Source organism: Ambystoma mexicanum, chromosome 6p (assembly GCF_040938575.1).
Source record: "Ambystoma mexicanum isolate Mex_15411 chromosome 6p, UKY_AmexF1_1, whole genome shotgun sequence".
NCBI lineage: Eukaryota > Metazoa > Chordata > Amphibia > Caudata > Ambystomatidae > Ambystoma > Ambystoma mexicanum.
In genome coordinates, this window is record NC_090935.1 from 615,422,887 (window position 1) to 615,436,179 (window position 13,293).

Genomic DNA, 13,293 nt, shown 5'->3' on the forward strand with positions numbered 1-13,293 from the left:
GATGATTTGAATGATCTGCTGCATAGTCGTCCCCAGAGACCGTCCCCGATTTCACAGCCCAGGTTCTTCTCCCATTTTCTCCTGAGGCTTTTGGTTGTTCCCTCCCGGGGAGCCAAGAGAACAGTGTAGAGGAACGAGAAGCCCTTTCATTTCCACATGGGTGTCAAGGATTTTCTCTACTAGGGTGAGCTTTCTTTGTATGAGGGGCTTTAGTTTCTGTTGCATTAGGATTCCCTTCAGTCGTAAATAAAGGAGTGGGGAATGCCTCCCGATTCCCAGAGCCTCCTCTAGCTCTTGAATACTTATAAAGGACTCCTCCCTCACCAGCTGGCCGACTCTACAGAGACCTGCTTCAAACCAGGACTGGTAGTGTTTGTGGCCTGGGATCTCTTCCAGCACCGGGGTAGACCAAATGTGGCTCAGGGGGGAGGGAGGGCCAGGTGGTCACCCTCTTCCCATGTCCTTTCACTTCTAATGACTTCCACATTGTGCGCAGTATCGGGTGGTCCTTGATTCTTCTTGGGAGCTTTTTCATTGGGACCCATAACCATTATCCTACCGTGACTGGGCTTAGGAGTGAGTTCTCAATGTAAACCCATTGTTTGTCTGGGTCCTCCCCAAGGTGTGGTGCCAGAGCCCTGAGCTGGGCTGCTCTGTGATACGTGCGCAGGTCCGGGAGGGTGACTCCTCCTCTATCTTTGGGGAGGATGAGGGTCTCGTCTCGTATCCTATCCTAGGTCTCTGGCCCTGCCATATAAATTTCATTATACGCTTTTTGGCTTTTTTTAGGTGGGCTTCTGGCGCCTCCAGCGGGAGCATCCGGAAAAGGTATAGGTCCCTGGGGAGGAGGTTCATCTTTGTGGCGTTTATTCTTCCCATCCATGAGATTTGCCCCTTACCCCATCCCTCCATATCCTTATATAATATATCAAACAGTGGGGGGTAGTTCATCTGGTTTAGGTCCTTGTGGGGTAGAACGATGCTAATCCCCAGGTATTTTATCCCTTCATTGCAGATTTGGAGTCCCAGGGGAGCCAGCTCGCCCAGATTTCTTTCCGTGTCTTGTGCGAACGGGAAGATCATTGACTTGCCTATATTGACCCTGAAGCCTGAGAAGAGGCCGAAACGGTCTATGACCTGTAGGGCGGCTGGGACTGATCTTGTGGGTTCCCTCAGATGTAGCAAGATGTCTGTGTAAAGGCCAAGCTTAAAAGTCCTGTCTCTCAAGTCTATGCCACGAACCATAGGGGAACCTCTGAGGTATTCTGCAAGTATGGTCATGGCAAACCGGAGCGGGGACAGCCCTGCCTAGTCCCCCTCTGGAGACCGAAGACGCGAGAGAGGCGACCATTAACCGTGACTCTTGCTGAAGGATCTACATATAGGGCCTTGATCGCCTGCCTGATCCCCACTCCAAACCCCAGTTTTGAGAGGACTCCATGTAGGAAACCCCAGTCCACTCGGTTGAACGCCTTTTCAGCGTTGATGGCCACCAGGACCGGGTTGCCTCCCTTCGGGGCTGCTTCCCTCATTATGTGCAGTGTTTTACGGAGTGTCTGCCCCTTGCCTCCCCTGAATAAATCCCACCTGATCAGAGTGAATCAGACTCATATCGTGATCCGACCAGCTAACCGGGTGGTTGTCACAGGAGTCCACTCTGCTCATGTTCTGATGTTCTGTGAATAGATGAGCTGTAGAGTAGAAGGTGTACCCCTTTGTGGTCGGGTGTAGCTCCCTCCATGTGTCTACCAACCCATACTCCCACACCAGGTCCTGAAATTTCCCAAGTGGTCCCCCCACCCCCACCTGCCACCTAGTGGAAGGGCCTCTCTGCTATGGTCCAGTGCCGGGTTAGCCCACATGTTAAAGTCCCCACCCAGTAACAGGAGGCCATTATCTCTCCCATTGCCTCTTGGATGAATTCAATCTGGCCCACATTGGAGCAGTAAATGGCCGCTAGGGTGACTCTGGAGTTTTGTAAATTTCCCGATACCACCAAGGATCTCCCGTCCTCCCTCCCCCATTTGGTTATTTCCGAGAGCCTCTGGTTTCTGTGTAATATGATCCCAACCCCACCCCTCTTGGTGTGCGCGGATGCCCAGAAGGTCTGGCCTACCTGTGATCCCGGGATGGCCCTCTCCTCCCCCTTCACCGGTCTGGTTTCTTGGACAAAGAGGACATCCAGATTGGCATTCTTCATTTCCCTCCCCAGAAGGGAGCGTTTGGCCGGTGAATTTAGACCCTTTGCGTTAAGAGAACTTATCCTCAGCGATTCGACCCTTCCCATCATTGTCCGCCATGGGTTCTTTGCCTTGAGTGCATCATTCTCCCGGTTCTGTGTGAACTGCTCCGTTCCCATACAACCTTGGGTCGGCATTGAGCCCGAGAGTCCCTATTCTCAACCCGCGTCCCTATCCCATTCCCCCTCCCACCCTTCTGCTTGACGCCTGCCAATGGGCAAGCCACCAGGGTGAAAACCTGTCCATCCACCGCGGTTCCCTTGACAAGCTCTGTCCCTGGCCGGCGGTATGCATTTCGAGCTCCTGCGTTCTTTATTAGTGTTTGTCCACCTAGTCCTCCACAGCTTCCACCGTAGGGGTGTTTGATTTCCTAAATTTTCTCCTGCCCTTTGTCGTCTTTGTGGACCAAGGGCCCTCCAGTTCTCTCCTGGGGTCCGGTGTTGCCTGTATGTCCATCTCGTCTCCTGCCTCCGGGGCGTCACCCTTGAGCACCTGTAGCGCCTGCGAGGCTTCGTTGCCGCTGGTAACTCTGTAGTCCACACCAGCACGTTCGAATGATAGGGCGAATGGGAAGGACCACCTGTACATTATGTCCTGGCCAGTGAGCCACTGGGTTAGTGGCCGACACTCTTCTGCGGGTGAGTGTGAGGGTTGAGTGATCCTGGTATATCCTGATTGTGTTCCCCTCAAAGATGAAGCTCTCCAGACTTTTAGCCTTCTCCAGCAGCTCCATCTTCTCCCTGTAGCGGAGGAAGCGCACAACAATGGACCGTGGGCCCCCACCTCTGCCCCCCCCACCTCGATGTGCTCTTTCCAGCTGGACTTCCTTGCCTCCCTCTAATGTGAAGAGTTGATTTATGAGGCCTTGGACTTTCCTTCCCACGTCGGCGGGTGTCTTCCCCTCTCTGCTGCGTCATGCCCATGATGCGCAGGTTTTTTCGGCGTTCCCTGTTTTCTAGGTCATCCATCTTCAAGATTATGTCGTCCTCTTATTTCTAAGTCTGTCACTCTCGCCTCATACTTCAAATCCAACAGGTCCGTCTGGAGGTGGTCATTTTCCATGTTTTCCTATAGTGTGTCCACTCTCCCCCTAAGTTCTACTATTGAGGCTTGTATATCAGTTCGAATTGCTTTGATCGCCTGGAGGATGTCCTTGAGATCGTCTTTCGTTAGCGCTGCCGCTGGGGGATCGTTACTCTCGGGCATGGTGGCTCTGTGCGCCTCACTCGGGGCGGTATATGACCGGCGAAAGCGTTGGAGGGAGGTGATTGCACTCGTGGCTGTGGTCTTCTCCAGGGCTCCTTCTCTATGATGCCCCTTGGTGTGGGGGTATTATGTTCTCCCGCCCTGTCTGGTCCTGGTATTCCACTTGATGGCCCCGATTCCTCCTCCTATTCAGGATTCCACGTTAACCGATGGGGGGGGGGCCCTGGTGGTGGCCCGGGACTCCGTATGTGACACAGTATTCGGATGGGGGCTCGCCTCTCTAGGGAGGCCTCCGTTGCCACGTCCGTGGGCCTTCCAGGGGCGACTTCGGCTGGCTCCACTCTTTCTGAGGAGTGGGTCACTCCTGTGAGCCCACGCGCGGCTCTGGGGGGTGGGGGGGGGCACGACCTCTCAGCACAAATCCCCCCCACACCTCTTCCTGGCTCCTGCTGGGGCTCACCCGGCCCAGGCTCCTTCACTGTCGGCTCCAATTTGGGCTGGCTTCTGTTCTGGTGGGCGGTGGTCCCGCTCCCACGAGGGAGCTCCTGGAGTCCCGCTGGAAGCCCCCTGTCGTGCACCGCTTCAGGTACGGACGGTCTAGGCGCCGGGGGCCTGGGCTGGGCCCTGCTTTGTCTTTGGGCCCGTGGGGCTCCCGGCTCCAGCGGTGAACGTGCCCCTGCACCCTCCCCTCAAGGCTTTGACTGTGGTGGGGGTGGAAGGCACAACCCCAGCTCCTCGGCTCCGGGCAGTGGCATGGGGGGGCCAGTCTCGGCACTCACGGCTCCGCGGCAGACCTCTCTGGATGCGGTGGTTCTGTGGGGAGGGCAGTCTTCCGGAGCTTGGCTATGGGGAGATCTCCAGGGCGGGCATCTCTCGGGAAGAATCTCACTTGGGCATGAAAGGGCACGATGTGCTTCTGAGGCGTCCGCGGGGCAGTGCGCACACGGCCCGGGCTTCTCCGCTGTTGGCCCCGCTGCCTGCACGTCTCCGCTTGGGTGTCTGCGGTAGGCGGATCGTCAGTTCTTCGTCGCCTCCCGGACAGGAGGCCTGTGGGAGCCCGCTGGGCACCCCCCTCCCGTGCACCACTCCAGGTATTCTCCCGGCGCCAGAGGATCAGACTGGGCCTCTGTCCGTTTTAAAGTCCATGTTGGGCTTAGTCCCCGCGGGGGACGTGCCATGACGCCCACCCGACAATGGTCTGACAGCCAAGGTGGGGGGGGGTAGGTGGTCCCAACCTCGGGCTCCGAGTCCCGCTCTGGGGGTGCGGATGCGAGGGGAGGCGGGGGTCCAGGCAAGCCGGGCTGTGCAGCGGTCCCCTCGGCGGCTGGCGGCACTATGGGGTGGGCCGTTTCAGCGTGCTCTGATGTGCGGGGAGTCCCACTGTGCACGTTCTCCCGACGGCGCCCTCCTGGGTCTCTGATCCGGGGCTCGTCCCTGCCAGGTCTCTGAGGGGCCCTCAAGCAGCCAGGCAGCCCCCGCGGGGGCTCTGGTCCTCTCCTGTGCCACACCGAAATCCCGGACGGGGATTTAAATGGCACACTAGGCCCTGCGGTGGTGGAGGAGCGCGAGAGCTACACGACCAACATGCTCCGCGCCCCTGATGGTCTCCCCAAAAGATTTTTACGTCAGGGAGCATGGCTTTAAAATCCACAAACGTAACTTGCACTCTTGCAAGATTTACATATACCCTGTGGGACTGTATGTCAGCGGCAGCTGAAAACATCCCTCAAGGTGAGGAACGTGAAGGGTTCCTGTCCATAGTAAGGGATGGAAAGGAGGCTTCGGGGGAATGCATTCAATCAGGTTTCGACATAGCTGACCGTATCAGTAGGTCCATGGCGTCTAGTATGGTGCTACGCAGATTTGCGTGGGTAAGGAAGTCAGGTTTTGCACTGGATGTGCAATCCAGGCTTCTCGGTATGCCATTTGACGGCTCAAGGTTGTTGGCAGCAAGGCAGATAAGTTTGGAGAAGCTGCAGACCTCCAAAGCGGCAGCAAAATCACTCAGTGCCGCTATATGACAACCTCAACAACGCCCCTCTACAGGCTCATCTTCCTAGAGGGGTCGTCCCTTTTGATTTTATTCCCCACTTGGAAGAGGAAGGTGACAGGCCAGTCAAAGAGGACAAAGGAAATTTCCTCGGGGCGAGGAAAAGGTACTATATCTGCCCCTGCAACTGTCCCTTCAGCCGCTGCTGCAGCTGCCGCAAAACCATTCTGAGGTTTTGACCTACAAGACCCCGGTGGGAGGTAGGATCTCAAGCATCTGGAAGAATGTTGGGGCCTTACTTCCAGATGCTTGGCCACTGGAAATAGTATCCCAAGGTTACTGCCTTCCTTTTCAAAAGACACCTCAGAATCACCTGCCGGGATACAACTGTCAAACATCCAGACCTGCTCCTGTTGCACGAAGTCTTAACCCTGCTACAGAAAGGTGCAATAGAACATGTACCTGTAGCGGAGAGGAACAAGGGTTGGTATTCCCCATATTTCCTCACACCAAAGGACGAAGGATTGAGACCCATCTTGGACTTGAGAAGCTTGAACAAGTTCCTCAGGAAGGACAAGTTCAAGATGGTCACACTTTCTCAGATCCTTCAGGCTCTCCAACTTTAAGACTGGTTGGTATCATTGGACCTTTAGGATGCTTACTTTCATGTGCCAATCCATCTCAAGCACAGAAGGTACCTGAGGTTCGCAATTGGCAATTCTCACTATCAGTTTTGAGTTCTGCCTTTCAGGTTGACCTCTGCCCTGAGAGTTTTCACCAAGTTGATGGCGGTGGTGGCAGCGAGTCTCAGGTGATGGGGGAGGGAGGGCACGGGTGGGACGGGTTCACGTCTACCCCTACCTGGATGATTGGATGACCAGAGCACGTTCTCTAGAACAAGCCCGGGAACATCTGTCCAAGACGTGCCACTTCCTTCACAAACTAGGCTTTTCTCTGAATTTAAAAAAGTCGAACATGATACCATCACAAACTCCAGTTTATCAGAGCTGTCCTGGATACTTGTTCGGGCAAAGCCTTGCCCCCTGAAGAGAGAGCTCACCACATTTTGCAGATGGTAATAAAATTCCAGAATGCCCAGTATCTACAGGCTTTCGATTTTCTCAGTTTGCTCGGTCTTATGGCATCCTGCATTCTTCTGGTGCCAGAAGCCAGATTGAGGATGAGATCCCTTCAATGGGCCCTCAGGACTCAATGGTCCCAATTTTCAGGGGAAATATCAGATCTTTTGCAAGTTCCAACCACAGTAGCATAGGATCTGCAATGGTGGGCTTGCAGGAAACCTATCCTCTGGGGAGAATCTTTTTGGCAACCATGGCCAGAGATAACAGTAGTAACGGACGCCTCACTCGCAGGGTGGGGAGCTCACACAGAGTTGACAATCAGCAGTCGTTGGTCTTCATCATGGTCCAAACTACACATCAACCTATTGGAGCTGAGGGCAATCAGACTAGCGCTGAAGGCCTTCCTGCCCTCTGTACCGGGAAAGAATGTCCTGATAATGACTGACAACACAGTGGCCATGTACTACCTCAAGAGAGGAGGAGTAGGGTCACTACCACTGTGTAGAGAAGCAATGCAGCTCTGGTTCTGGGCAATACAAGAAGGGATCTCTGTCAGAAGTTCATCTAGCCGGAAAGCAAAACACAGCGGCGGACCCTCTGAGCAGGCAGAGCCGTCTCCCACGAGTGGGAACTAGCTCAGGAAGTCCTTCAGATCTTCGCACTTTGTGGAACCCCGCAAGTGGATCTGTTCGCAACCAGTGTCAACAGGAAGAATGAACTGTACTGCTCAAGGGAATTTTCCCCCGAGAGGAGCTCTAGGGATGCGTTTGTAGTGGACTGGGAATTTCCACTCCTGTATGCCTTTCCTCCAGTCCCTGTGATCCCTCAAGTAATCGGGAGATAGAGAAAGTTCAGGAAAACCATGATCCTAATTGCCCCGGATTGGGCCAGGAGAACGTGGTACCTGGACCTTCTGGACATGTCTATGCCCTCATTACGAGTCCGGCGGTAACCGTGCCTGAAATTCCGGCAGGTTACCGCCGGACTTGTATTACCATTCCGCCTCCATGATTCCCGGAATTACTGGGGCATTACGACACCGGTGACCCAGGAATTCCGGAGGCGGAATTTGGTAAATCCCCATCCCCATTCCGTCCCATAGGACTGAATGGGAATGGGGAAGTGGAAACACCGGCACCATCCCGTGATGATTTCCATACCGGGTGACTCATAATGAGGCCCAGGATCTTCTCTCGCAAGAGGAAGGTCACGTTCTCCATCCAGAGGTCAAGACACTCCACCTTCACGCTTGGCTTCTGAGAGGCTGAGATACAAGGATTGGGACCTTCTGGATGACGTCATGGATATCATGCTTTCAGCCAGAAGGTCAGCAACTAAATCTCTATACCGGTGTCGTTGGAACAAGTTCAGTAACTGGTGCAGAGATGGGAATGTGGACCCGTTTCAGTGTAATATTACCACAATATTGTCTTTTCTGTTATACTTGGCTAATCCGGGTCTCCAGGTTGGCACGATAAAGGGTTATTTAGCAGCGCTATCTATTTTCAAGCGCTCCTCAGAGGAAGAATCTTACTTCAAGATACCTTTTTGATAACTCAATTCTTAAAGTCTCAATGTGTTTCCTCCAATACCTTTTCAAGTACCTGTGTGGGAATTAAACTTAGTACTAAAGTTCCTCACATGCATTCCATTTGAGCCTTTACATTCTTGTCCGTTAAGGCTCCTTACTTTAAAAACAGTATTGTGGCAATTACATCAGCCCACAGGGTAAGTGAGTTGTAGGCACTTTCTAGTGGGCCTCATACCACCATCTGTTGTAAAGATAAAGTTGTCCTTAGGGTAAAACCTTCTTTTTTTGCCAAAAATTGTCTCAGATTTTCACCTGTCACAGAAAATAACTCTGCCTACTTTTTACCCTCCTCCTCACGCAAGTAAGGAAGAGGAAAGGCTACATAGATTAGACCCTAGAAGGGCTCTCCGCTTCTATATTTCAAGATTGGCAAGATTACGCCAGTGTGCACAACTTTTTGTGGGATACACTGGCCGCAAATTGGGACGGGCAGTGACTAAGCAAACATTATCTAGATGGATAATTTTGGCTATAACTGAATGTTATAGATTGGCTGGGAAAGATCCTCCGGATTGGCTGAGGGCTCATTCAACCAGGGGCATGGCGACTTCAACAGCACTTCAAAGGGGTGTCCTAGTGCAAGATATTTGCGCAGCGGCCTCATGGTCATCCATGCACACTTTTATAAAACATTATGCTCTAGATTAGACTTCTTCACAAGGAGGTCTTTTTGCTAAATCAGTACTTCATTCTGTACATAACTAATATTTCTGTAGTCCCACCTCCGATACAAAACTGTCTTGGGAGTCTATCTAAGATGAGGAATACGTGGGAGGACACAATCCATTCGAAGAACAAGTTACTTACCAACTGTAATGTTCTTTCGATTGGATGTTTGTCCCACGTATTCCTCATCGACCTTCCCAGCCTACCCCACAGTACAGTTTACGTGGTTTACACTCAAAAGTCCTTTAAGGCTTGGGTCAAAAGAGGCACGCCATTAACTAGAATCCATTGGCTACAATATACGAAAAAACAGAACTGAGGCCAGTGGGCGCGCTCGAGGCATTTATACAGCAGATGAAGTTGGTGCTTGACGGATGCCGCTGAGGGACATTGGCGCTGCAGCCTCTAGTGGGGCGCCCATCTATGAGGAATACGTGGGAGGAACATCAGTCGAAAGAACGTTACAGTTGGCAAGTAACTTGTTCATCTCTGATCACCATTATAGTCCTGAAATGCTCTGTGATTTAATGAAAAGTATAAAAGTATACAGGAATCCTCATTGGTGCTATTCGTCCCTTTTCCGACTCTGTGGTATTTTGAAAGAGTACAATAAGAGTATACCAGACTGTCCATCTTGGAATGATATCCTTCTAGCAGAAAATAGTTCATATGTTTAGTCTAGTATTACGCCTTGTGAAATACAAGTGAGGTGGTACGAACAGAACACCTGCAACACAGGGCCAGGTCAGTGGGCCCTCAGACCCAGATAGACTGTTCACAGCATGGACATTTTGAAACTGCATTCAGGCAAGGCCTTAACCTAAGAGCAGGTGACAGAAAAACAATTTACTTGGGCTGCAACAGCTGTTTTCACATTAGATTTCTTTTGTAAAGTACTTGAATTACAATGTAATTAAACCAGCTTCATTTATATAGCAAATATTTATTCATATTGACGATGGCTTTTGTCACATGCACAGGTGTAGTTTGGGGGGGTTGGGTGTGCATGCTGATGTTTCTCCCTAGGCACCAAGTTGGCTAGAAACTGCCCTGATTACAGCACACACCTTCTTTTGCTGGCATGAACAGCCCCTCCCATCTGAATGCAGAGCAGGAAATAGCTAATGGTGGCCAATTAGTGACATACTGCCCTACATTCAGATGGGAGGCAGTGGCAGCGGGAGCAACTGCCTCCATGTTGCCAGTCAGAATTAATTTAGCTAAGCAATATATTCAGGTCTCCGTTTTTGTCCTGGTGCTTAAAATGTGCGCTTTTTGCATTACAAGCTGTGTGCCGCAGACTGGTTCCACTCTAAGCGGGGGAGAAATGAGGACTGTGGTGACTCTGTACAAGTGACTACAACCCGGACCCCATGGTCCTCTTTTCTCCTGCAGCAGCAGTGGCCATGGGAGGCACAAGGGCATTTCATCCTTTTCAAAGAGGTTCCAGGGCATTTCAACTTTTTCATGAGGAGCCTTCACTGTGCCTGATGATCCAAAAATTCTCTTTAATTTTATGCAAAGCTGAATTTTATTTTTACAAGGTTATTTTACACGCTGAATGCTGATCCAGCCACCTAACATTAAGATCCAGCTTTGATTAATACTACCCTGAACAAAATGCTGGCATTAATGACTGGGTTTTCCTGTCCTGGAATGTCTCCCTAACAATATATCCCTTCAAAATTATGGCATCACTCATTCTGCAGCCATCTCTATAAAATAAATGACGCAAACCTAGAGGGACGGGTCAGGGGGGTCACGTAAAAATGTTTTGCTCAGGTTGGGGGCGGGGGGGAGGGGGCCTTGGCATAAAGTTTGAAGGTCACTGCTCTAGATCAATCTTGTCTGCACTGGTAGTGCTACTGTGCCCTGGTCTTAACGTGGCAAGCTGCTATCATTTTTGTTTTTTGTATGGGAGAGTAATCTTTTGTAATCGTACACTGAACCACCAATCTATCTACTCTGCAAACGCTCGCTCTACTCGTCCGTTCTGCATGATCCATCTCTCACAGTAAGTACATTTCTCTGTTTCCGTCCTGCGTGACGTGACCGATTTCACTTGCCACACTTGATCTGCTGCTTGTCGGGGTTCACTCTTTGCTTACTTACGAACGCCCTCTGCTGGATCACGAGTGTAAGCCAGTTTCTTGAAGTGGGCGAGTTCGATCACACACCCGGCTCACGCTCCCGTCGTGGTGTCCATAGCTGTGTATTACTGCGCTGCTCACGCACACTCGGCTCTGCCGCTAGTGTGCAATGCTGGCGTGGCCACACGCCATGCGCTTTGCTCATGCTCCTGCTAGCATTCTACTAACTTTACGTTCTCAGAATCCAATAAATAATGCACCATGCCACTTTATAATTATAACTAACGTGCTTAAGAACCAGATTTTATGCCTACAAACGTATTAAATGCGCCAGAACACACAAAAGGGTACTTACCTGCTCGAAGAGCAGCAGCAAAAGAGGAAATGTGGAAAGCCCGGTTTGGTGGACACTGAGATAAATGGAACAACGACTCGAGAGTGGACTCATGGAGATTTAGTTCCATATCTTCAGGTTTTAACATTTTAAATGTTAAAAAAAGAAATAGGTACATATTGAAGGGCTGCTGAAGAGTAGCAATAAAGAAGTTAAACCATAATGCTCGCTCGCCTCCAGTCTTGACATAGAATCTGCATAGAGAACACTAGCATTCAGAGTAAGTTACTGGTTCGATTTTATTTATTCTTCGTTCCTGGTGGTGCTGAGCTCATGTGATTCACACAAGGACTCCTAGTGTGCCTTGCAAATGAATTGGTATTTACTGCCGTTGTAAATCGCACGTTTCATTGGGAGAAAGGGAAGTTTGTGGACAAAACCTAGTTTTATTCTGTAATGTATTTGATCAGAATGTTAAATTTCATAGTTTTGAAAAGTTCTGTTAATTATTTTTAGTGGTAGAGGAAGATGAAGATGACTTCCTTTCCCCTCACACAGATGGTGATTTCTTACACAGCAGCAACGGCAGTAAAGAAAAATGTAAGTATTTCTACTTTATCCCTTTAGTTTACCCTTTTAACAGGAATGAATATAAATATATTGAGGTTAAAGTACGGCTATACGTTTCATTGTGTAAAAATATTGGTAAAAATGATGCATTGTAATATTTTTTGCCATATGGAATTGCGATATGACGATTGTAAACCCTGCTGATTCTGTTTTTGCCCTAATGGCATAGGAAATTTGGTTTGCCCGGTAAAATGAAAGCCTATTTAAACACATTTCATCTGTCTTGTAAAGGACACGTTTACGGAGTTGTTCTGAATTAAATGTGTAATTGTTTTGAGCTTGCCTCTTTTATACACTTCATATTGGGATCCCATAATCATGGAGGTTGTCTGCTTTGTAGCTGCCTACATGTTTTCTCTCAAGTCATTGAAGTAGCTGTCATTTCATTCTACGTGCACTTCTTGTTTAATCTGCGATACACTTTAATCTTCATGGTTCCTTGCGATCTGGCTGCTCCTCTGGATTTTGTTTGCTACAGCTCCTTGATAGACAATGGGGCTGGAATGCACTAGCGTTTTTGACCATATCAATATTTAATACTTATGAATAAGGTTTCTGGTAAAGGCATACATTTTCATCATGGCTCTCTGAATAGAAAGTCATCCGGAATTCAGTTAGTTAATCAATTTTTTTTTTATTTTCAAGGTAATAAACTAGATCTGTTTCATTCATGAAAATTAGAAGGTAGCAGCGTATCTTCTGTCTGCTCCTAGGTCTGCAACTAGGGTATAGTTCAAATCGTAGTGCCACTGGAAAAAATTGCAACATTTTTTTAAAACTCATTTATCCATGTGTCCCAGGTCTCTTAAGTAGGTTTTCTTCCAAAAAGTATTGGCAGTCCAGTCTGCTAAAGTAGAGGAGGTGGAGGCTGGAGGTTGTCGAGAGCTTGTTTAACTGACCAATGACTGCAGTGGACATGTAATTTGCTGATGGTGTACTGTATGGGTGTCCCGCTACAGGGGCGGTACCATTTTGCCTTGCTCAGTCCTTATTTCCATTAGAACGGGATCAGACCTTCCTGGAGTTAGCGTGCACATTTTTTGCCAGTGTTTTCTTTATCCGGTGTCTCGCTCCCCAGCGTATGTCGCCCTGAGTGGGGTTTTCCAGGTGTGCATCCTGTGACAGATCCTTTCTGGCTTCAGACTCACATTTGTTCTGCTTAGTGTCTGGGGGCTGACCACCGGTAGGATTCTTGTGCCCCATATGACTCACTTAAACTGAGGTCACTCGAACAGTCTTCAAGGTTTAGGAAATTCTTCCTGCAGTATCTGCCAGACCACTTCAAGGCCTTCTCTTGACAGAAATCAAAAACTGTTAAGTCTAAGTTTTTCTTCACCACCTCAGTGCAGAGATTCTCACACAGGGGTTAGGCCTGAGGCCTGTAGGGCTACTGTTCCACGCAACAAGGGGGTCATCTGACTCTACCAGGACAGTTGCTGATGGCCTGAAAGGTGCTCCTACCAG

At 49.9% G+C, this 13,293-nt stretch overlaps 1 protein-coding gene across 2 annotated transcripts in view; it reads left to right on the forward strand.

Annotated features, from left to right (window-relative positions):
• Positions 1–13,293, forward strand: part of CERT1 (ceramide transporter 1) — a 1,636,484-nt gene that overhangs the window by 503,457 nt on the left and 1,119,734 nt on the right. For both annotated transcript variants that reach the window (XM_069627469.1, XM_069627468.1), the window contains exon 6: positions 11,716–11,799. In XM_069627469.1, coding sequence (XP_069483570.1) covers positions 11,716–11,799 — 84 coding nt within the window. The remainder of the gene's footprint in view (positions 1–11,715; positions 11,800–13,293) is intronic.